General features: G+C 45.2%; 1 protein-coding gene across 1 annotated transcript; it reads left to right on the forward strand.

Moving 5' to 3' along the window:
- Nucleotides 1–554: 554 nt before the first annotated feature.
- SAMD5 (sterile alpha motif domain containing 5) lies at nt 555–8,390 on the forward strand. Its single transcript, XM_086744626.1, has 3 exons — nt 555–598; nt 951–1,519; nt 8,229–8,390. Exons 2-3 carry the CDS (start codon nt 1,070–1,072, stop codon nt 8,388–8,390), a joined length of 612 nt encoding a protein of 203 aa, XP_086600752.1. The 5' UTR covers nt 555–598; nt 951–1,069.
- The last annotated feature ends 382 nt before the right edge of the window (nt 8,391–8,772 follow it).

Consider the following 8,772-nt stretch of genomic DNA (forward strand, 5'->3'; position numbering starts at 1 on the left):
GTCCCCCCGCATATCGTCTGGTCCGCCAAGCCGGGGGGGATGCGGGGACAGCCCGCCGCCCGCACGGCCCCGCCGCCGCCGCCTCCCGAGGGCGGCTGCGGGCAGCGGCGGGAGGGGAGAGCGGGGAAAGTTGTGGGGGCCGGGCGCTGGGCTGCGCTCCCCGGAGGGGCGGGAGGGCATCGCCGGCATCAGCGCGGGGAGAGCGGGGCTGGGAAGCAGTTGCTGGGCTCGCTGCCGGCTAAGCCCTCATCCCGGGGATGAAGGGGAACTGGGAAAGTAACTCGGAAAAGTGAGTGGGGTTCTTATCTTTTTTTTTTCTTTTTTTTCTTTTTTTTTTCTCTTCCTCCTAATCCGAAAGGACCGGTTTAAAAAAGGAAGCAGAAGCCGCCGTGTGCACCCGCTGCCGGGAGAGACACGGGAAAGGAGGGCACGGCACGGGAGGGGAGGGCACGGAACGGCACGGGAGGGCAGGCTGGCACCCCTGCCTGCGCTGGGCGAAGGTGCGGGATCCCGCAGCTCCGTTCTCCCCCAACACGATCGTCTGCCACGACAGCCCCCCCCCGGTGACCAGATTCATCGTGCGACAGAGCGCAGGAAGGTGAGACAGAAGCAGAAACAGAAACTATAACGCTGGAAGGAAGAGGAGGAGGGGGGGGAAAAAAGACAGCGACTGCGAATTACTTCCAGAGACAGTGGGTGGATGTTGTGCAGCAGCGACTTGGGATTTTAGGGGATGCACCCTTACATTTTGCTCCTCTTTAGCCCGAGCCTCCCTCCTCCGGCGGCAGAAGGCGGCTGTACTTAGTGGTAGGAGACCAGGAGGAGGAATAAACAGGAGGGCTTCGTTCAGCAGTGCTTGAGATGCCTCACTGATCCGCTTCAAGGATTTTTTTTTTTAATTTTTTTTTTTTTCCCCTGGTGGATGTTGATTCCTTGACCTTGATTTTGAGTCCTTTTAGTTGCATCGCAGTTTTGGGGCTGGTGGTTTTATTTCCTTCGGCGAGGAGGGGAAAGGGGGAGGCTGGCTCCGGTGCTGAAAGTTGCCATCAACCGTTCTTTGGGAGCCAGCATGTGCACCAACATCGTCTACGAGTGGCTGAGGACCCTGCAGCTCCCCCAGTACGCCGAGTCTTTCGTCGACAACGGCTACGACGACCTGGAGGTCTGCAAGCAGATCGGGGACCCGGACCTGGATGCCATCGGGGTGGCCGTCCCCCACCACCGCCGCCGGATCCACGAAGCCGTGCGGCGGCTGAAGGAGGCGGACGCGGCGGCGGCAGGGCTCTACTTCACCCTGGAGCCCCCCCCACCGCCGCCCCCACCTCCGCCGCCCCCCGCCGCCGGCCGCTGCCCCCGCCGGCCGGGAGGGCAGGGGGAGGCCCGACGGGGAGCGACCCCCCGGTACCGCCCCGGGAGTGGGGGGCTCGTCGCCTACCCCAGGCTGAAGCTGAAGATCATGATCCGGGACAAGCTGATCCGTGACGGCATCAACCTGAGCAAAGCCCCTTACTCCAACAAGGTAAGGGGGCGTCCCCGTGAGGTGAGGGGGGCCGGCGGAGCCTGGTCCCACCTGGACCGTGCAGGGGTGCTCCGGCTGTGCCAGTGGCATTTTTGGAGGGAAACAGGCAGCAGCCAGGTGTGAAGGAGGAGCGGGGCCAAAGCAGGTCAGACCCGCCAACGCTCGGTGGCCTGGTGGGGACTTAAAGCGCGGTGCGGCGTTGCGCCACATTTTGGTTTTGCCTCTCTCTCTTTTTTTTTTTTTTTTTTTTTTTTCCCCATTCACCGGTTCTTTTAGTCCAGCCTTGTTTGGGGTGCGAAAGGAGAAATTGAGAGGATGGTCTTAATGGTTTGGGGATTTGTTTGTTTGTTTGTTTTTTTCTGCGAAACTTTTCCACCGTGTTGGAGAGTGGTGGCTTCTCCTGTCTTTTGTTAAAGGTGACGTTTTAGTGTCAGATTCTCTTGACGAAATGGCTGGTGAAGCAAGCACTAATCTCGCTGGAGGAACAACTCCTTCTGTTGTCTGGATTTATTTACTGGAGGATGGTAGTGACTGGTGAATGTCAAAACTATTCATCAGCCGCTCCAGCACAGGTTGGTCTATCTCCAGGACACACGGTCTGCTGAAAGGCCAGAAAAGTGCAGGTCTCGGTAGAGTACATTCCTGTTGGATGAAACCCCAGTGCTTATCTAATTCTTATCTTTCGAAAAGGTTAAAATGTAAGATTAATGTGGTTTGGAAGATAGAAATTGTTTTGTCTAAAGTTTTCTGTAGGTTTCTTGCTGAAAGCATGGTATGCAGAATAAATAAAACAATAGAATTACGTGGATAATACCATGGAGGAGAAACTGATTTGTGAAAGAAAATAAGTTGCTATAATGCATGGTTGCTTCAGAGTTTTGAATGAAGTGCTTCAAAGTCGTTTGGTGGCCCAAGCCACCTGTATTTTCTTCAATGATTTGAAGTCTGGTTTTTCAGAAAGACTGAGCATTGCAGTTGACCTTCAAATTGTGGGTACCTTTTACCTCTGAAGGTAAAAGCTTCATGAAGGTATGGAAGCAAGGTGATGGGGAAGTCTTCAGGTCTGGGTTTACAGAAATGTGGGGAATTAAAACTGAGAATGAATTCTCTGCTGTAGAGGACCCGGGGGCAAAGATAATGAGTAAAATTCAACTTGTTTAGCAATGTGGAGGTGCACATAATAAGACTAATAGGACAGTAAATTTCAGGACTGCGGTTTTTTAACAGCTTGATGATAGAGGGCCACTGGTTGCTTCTCAAGTACAGCACAGTTGACTGTTTTGAGATATGTATTTGTTCTCTTTTCCTGAAACATCTGGCTGATGACATTGTCAGAGCGAGTGTATCAAATCTGATAGGACAGTAGCTAAATTAACAAAACATCCATGAACGTCTAGTCCAAGCATAGCATCTTCCAAAACGTACTGTATCCTTTCGGAGAAGGCTTTTTTTTTTCCCCTTTGAAGTAACACATCATTGGACTGACACCCTTCTGAAATTACCATTACATGTTTTGTATAAAAGAACTTCTGTGGAAGTTCTGGCTTATCAGTGTAGCTGCAGTGCATTACCCACCTCCATAGCTACATTTCACGTCTTCCTTTGGACTTTGTGTGTGTTCATAGTCACCAATTCCATCTTGCCAAGTGGATCCTCTGCCTTCTATCTTCTATACCTCCTCCTCAGGAATTGTAAAATTTCTCAGATGCTAGCATATGACCTCAAGGAAATTAAAATTGTTGGCATTGATTTCTTCTTTCGCTCACCTTATTTTAATTTTATGGGTCTAGTAATTATGTGCATTAACTGTCAGGGTAAGCTCATCTTACACAGAAAGAGTCACTAGGCTTTAATTGGTTCAAATCTAAATGCAATATTTTGAAATAGAGGAACCAAGCTTAACTTTCCTAGTTTTATTTCAGCCTGTGGTGTCAATGTGTTTATTTTGGATGATAAATGCATATAACATCATTTTTTTTACAGTAATAGAAAAACTTTCTCCATCTCCTCAGCGTGAATCACGTCACATCATAGCATGTTGTAAGAAAGTGTAAAGCGGGGAAGACGTGAGTGTGTGTTGCTCAACATGTTATTCTGAATGCCACCCACTGTAGCAAGCCTCTCCAAAACGGCTTGCTGGGAGCAGCAGATCACGTCACTGTACATTATTCATTGGATGTTGTTCAGGGCAAGAAAAATTAAATACTATGTTATTTCATATGGGAAAGAGCCATATTTTAACAGTGTTTCTTTTTTTTAAAAAAAAAGAAAACAAATCTTTGGAAAATTGTGGATATAATTTAAGCAACCTGTGTTATACTTTTTATATAGAATATGCAATGTACAGACTTATGCATGTCAAAAGAAACTGGATGTGTTCTTTGCTGTGCACAGGATTAAAGAATCAGCTTGAGGTTTGTGTCAAATTTTTTGTCTACATTTATCACCCGACCATCTACAGATGGTGGCCTGGATGTTCTGGAGCAGGGCACTGGACACTGGCCTGTTTGACATCTGTTTGCATTTCTGGTGCTGCTGAGCTGCTAACTGTCCTTCTGCTTCCCTTTATGGCTTACATGGAGAATGCCATCATTTTTTTTGTCTTAGTATACAGATACTAAAAGATGGAGAGTAGTGTCTATGAACAGAGGAGCATATATGTATATGCATTTTACTTGTTTGCCTAAGAGTACTTCATGTGTTCAGTTATGTGGTTCTCAAACAATTTTGGAGTTTTATTTGAAAAACGTCCCTGAGAACTGGAATTGCTGTTCTTCTGCCTTTTTTATAGCCTTTTGCTAGCTGCCTGAGCTGTAGACGTGTCAAAAGATCAAAAATGTGTATTGAGTGTGGATGTGGAGATGTTAAAAGTGTCCTTTTGCTGTCCTTCCAGTGTTGTTGCTGTATTTTCCGATGAAGGGTGAAACAACAGAGTGGGAAGGATACCCATTGGCCTGGTAAATTTTAGTTTAACTTAGTTTGATTACAGTCAGCAGAAATTACTAACAACTACTTAGCAGAGCTTAATATAAATCTCTGAAAGACCTGCAAACTTTGCATTGAAGCCATTTGCGTGGGTGACTTCAGATATAGAGAATTATCACAATCCATCTTGGTTATTTCCACGGAAAACTAGAACAAGGCCTCACCTCCTCAAACTGCATCTTATGTATTTTTCAGATATAAACCGAGGAATATAACTGTAACTGAGAACACTACAGAATTCAGGTTTTATTTCATCTCGGTAATGCTCCTTAATACTCAAAGCCTTCTGTTTTAGTTTCCTGCCTGCTGCTGCTGCTGGCTGATAGCCTTGGAAGTCTCATGTACCTAAGAAACTTCTTGTGGAGGTGATGGGCTCGAATGCCCTTCAAATAAGAGCCCTCTCTAAGTCAAGTGAAACATCTGTGCCATCTCAAAACATCTAGCTGCTTTCAAAAAATTCTCCTTGTTGGTTGTAATTCTGTCCTTAATTAGGAAATTAATTATGCCTAGTGTAGGAATCGTATTAATATTCTTTTGCCATGTAGAAATTTTGGGGGATGGGTCTGATGGCAGAAGGCAACCAAAATGAACAGCCCCCTACGTTTCAGTGAAGATGAATGAAGGACCTCAGCCAGCCGGATCAGAGGAGGCAGAGCCTCTACCTCCGTACGGAGACACTTCTTGCCTTGGGCTCGTTGCAAAATGGATTATGTCCATGCTGGATTTGAGCAGGAGTAATGGCGCTAAATGTCACTGTGGTAGGGAAAGCAGAGGAGCACCACTTTTGTCAATATAAAGACAAGTAGGGTACCTCCTTGTGGAACATGCCAAGAGAAATGAAGTATTCTATTTATCTTGAATATAGATTAAGTGACATTTAATAGTTTACTGGGATTTCATTACTATTTCTAATTGAAATAAATGGCCTGACCTATTTCTTAAGGAACTTTATTCAATTTTTCATCTGCAGAGAATTGCATATACCTTAAAAATCACTGAAAACATACATGCATGAAAAGCTCCCACACCAATTAAGATGATTTGCTTAGCCTCGGTAAAGTTACATTCATGTAGTTTTCAGTATTTATTAGGGAGAATAAAACTGTAATGTGACATATGTATGTGTACGTGACCTCACTGTCACTCACTGTGCTGTTCATGATTATCAGCATGCTTGGAAAACAAACACTAAAAATTCAGCTGCATTGGAGGTCATAATCTCAAGAGTTCAAGCAGATGTAGAAAAGTAGGAAGTCAGATCCAAGTGAGTGTCTGCCTAAACCACATTTTTTCAAGTTCTGTGCTGATGATACAGCACAGATTTGTGGTTCTGATTAAATCTTTGTTTAATCCTTGCCACTACGAAATGAGGAATATTTCACATGCGTTAAATGTTAAGAGGTAAAGATGCCAGCAATCCAGCTTTGAAATACACTGGTTCAAGCTGAGTCTGGGGCTGGATAATGTAGTCAGAGCTTTAGATATCTACAGAAGTGAATTCGGCGAATTAAAAATATTGTGCTTTGAAGACATGGCAACACTCACCCATGTTAGAATTAAACATGAACCTATTTCTAAAGACTGGGCTGCTTTGGAATAACTGCATCAACTCTGATTAGCAGAGCGTTCTCAAATATGCCTTGGGGAATGCTGCCTATTGACAAAAGTACCAGTGCATTAAGTAGTAACAATATTTTCATGGCAATAAATTAGCAAAGCTACAGGCAATGCTCAGGAAGTGAAAAGATATTTTGTATAAGAAACCACTGAACTTGCCTTTGACTTCACAACTCTGTTTTCTTTTAAAGAAAAGATAGCACCTCATATATTGGGCAGTTGTTTCAAAGTCCCAGTTTATTAAACTCACAGGAAACAAGCTGGGAAAGATCTTCTTCCAATCAGGCCATTGAGGCAAAATGTTGCAGAATATGAATAATACAGTGCTGTGCTGTATTTGCATTTGAATTGTTCCTGAATATTTTAAAGTGTATTTAATCTCCTCTGGAAATGTTGAATGTAAATCTTCCTGGGTTTCATTATGACTCAGTTTTGAGGGGAGGAAGATGCCATTAGGCTATATTAAAGGTGGAGCCCTGAGAGAGGATAGTATCAACTCCACAGCTGCCTTCTTCCTGTCCTGTGATCACGTTCAGTGTGTTTTCTCAGATCTGGTCGTGGTGGGGGCTGGCAGAGGAGAAGGGGGGCGTGTGGCTCCCAGCTCCAGGGAACTGTGTGGGGCTGAGCAGCAACTGCCCTGGTAGGAGGATCCTTCCTTTGTCCTCCAAACAGCTCTCGGTTTAAAGGAAAAGCTAAACTTACAGGTCCCTGGCAAAAGAGAAATGCCTGGCTGCTTGTCGTTCCCTGAAGGCTTTTTCTTCTCCTGAAGGACTTGAGTCAGTCAGACCTCTATATTGCAAAGCTGGACTGAATTTTCTCACATAATGTGGAGAAGAGGAGGCTCCGGGGAGACCTGATAGCGGTCTTCCAGTACCTCAAAGGGGCCTACAAGAAAGATGGGGAAAGGCTGTTTAGTAGGGCCTGTTGCAATAGGACGAGGGGTAGTGGTTTTAAAATAGAGGGAGGTAGATTTAGATTAGAAATTAGGAAAAAAATTTTTACGATGAGAGTTATAGAACACTGGAACAGGTTGCCCAGAAAGGTGGTGGAGGCCCCATCCCTGGAAATGTTCAAGGCCAGGCTGGATGAGTCTCTGAGCAACCTGACCTAGTCAGGGATGTCCCTGCTCCTTGCAGGGGGGTTGGACTAGATGACCTTTGAAGGTCCCTTCCAACCCTAACCATTCTATGATTCTATGATTCTATGATTTTGTGTGCGTACTGCACCTCAGCAGGGACACTACCAGTTTCCCTCCCGCACATTGATAAACCTGTCTTGTTTTAAATAAGTTCGGCAATCATAAGTCTTTCTGAAGAGAAAGCACATTTTAAGGAAAATATTTTTGTTGATACCCCCACCCCCAGAGCTTCTGTCTCTGCCATATGTAGGATGATGAAGTTGATATACACAGCTATGTGTGAGGAATATCAAAGAAACTGAGCTAATTTCTCACCAACAGAGTAATCTTGTGAACCATGTTTCTGGTTTTGTTTATGACCAATATCATTATCTCACATATACCATAATATATAGGGCAACTGTGTCCCCGATTTCAGGTGTGAAATTGAAGAATTTTCCCAAAGTTTTGAAAAATTGAAGACAGATGGAGCACTGGGACCCACTACTGCAGCATCTTTGTCAAGTGCCTTACGATTAAGAGTAAACTTCCTTACGTGCAAGTAACAGAAAAGCGATCAAGTAACTTGGCTATATGGCAATTAGTTGTGCCTGTTAATTTTGCCTGTTGGTTATACCCTGTGTGCATGTGTCATTATGAGGGGTCCCCATCCACTATAGATCTATAGTGGATCCATATAGATCTATACGTGTAATCTGAAACACACTAACAGCTGTTACAGAATTTTTGAAAAGTGCAGCAGAGGGGTTTGAAGTGACAGGAATATTGTTATTGCAGATTAGGAGTGAATTTATAATATCACTTACAGGAGCTCACTTACTGGTTTGAAACTCTTCCAAAGCAGGAGAGGACGGAATGAGTTAAGACTAGACTGGTAGGCTCAACTTTTAAATTTCTTACGTTGTCAGTTTGAATGAGCCCCTTTGCTTGGCGTTTGACAAAGCTATCTGGTTCAATCTCTTTGTCTAGGCTAATATGACATCTCATATTGATGTGCTTATCTTGACAAATGCGGGGGCTTGTACGCGCTGCGGGAATCGTCGTTTATTAAAAGAGCACGGCGGCGCTATGTTTAGCACTGCCTCGTTATTTTGGGACTGGCTGTGCAGCAGGAAGGGGAGAATTGGGTGAACCTTCCCTGACACTGGCAGTCTGCGAGCCGGGCTGGCCCCAAACCATCTCCAGTGACTCATCCAGCCTCTTCAGTCTGTTACTCGCAGATAGTAAAGCTTTTCTTACGATTTTGGAAAACAAAAGAGAAGTGGTGTGTCACATGAAACAGAAGTAGAAGGGCCTTCGAATAGTATCTTGTCCTGGTTCTCACAAACTCAGCAGGATGTGAATGACGGTGATGCATGCCTCTCGTGGGAGCCTTGCTCCTCCAGTTGGTCTCATTCCCAGTGAAGTCAGCAGGGCTTTTGCCAGTGATTTCATTTGATGCTGGGTTTGGCGTGAAGTGTTTGAATTTAAATCAGCTAGCGCGCACACCCTTACCGACTGTAATTGTTGTGGT

This window comes from Chlamydotis macqueenii, chromosome 3 (assembly GCF_036417535.1).
Source record: "Chlamydotis macqueenii isolate bChlMac1 chromosome 3, bChlMac1.mat, whole genome shotgun sequence".
NCBI lineage: Eukaryota > Metazoa > Chordata > Aves > Otidiformes > Otididae > Chlamydotis > Chlamydotis macqueenii.

Excerpts from the sequence above, each read along its gene's own strand:
- SAMD5 (XM_086744626.1), top strand. The coding sequence starts at position 1,070 with ATGTGCACCAACATCGTCTACGAGTGGCTGAGGACCCTGCAGCTCCCC. Across the intron at positions 1,520-8,228 it reads AAGCCCCTTACTCCAACAAG|GCTAATATGACATCTCATAT; the intron begins GTAAGGGGGCGT and ends CTCTTTGTCTAG.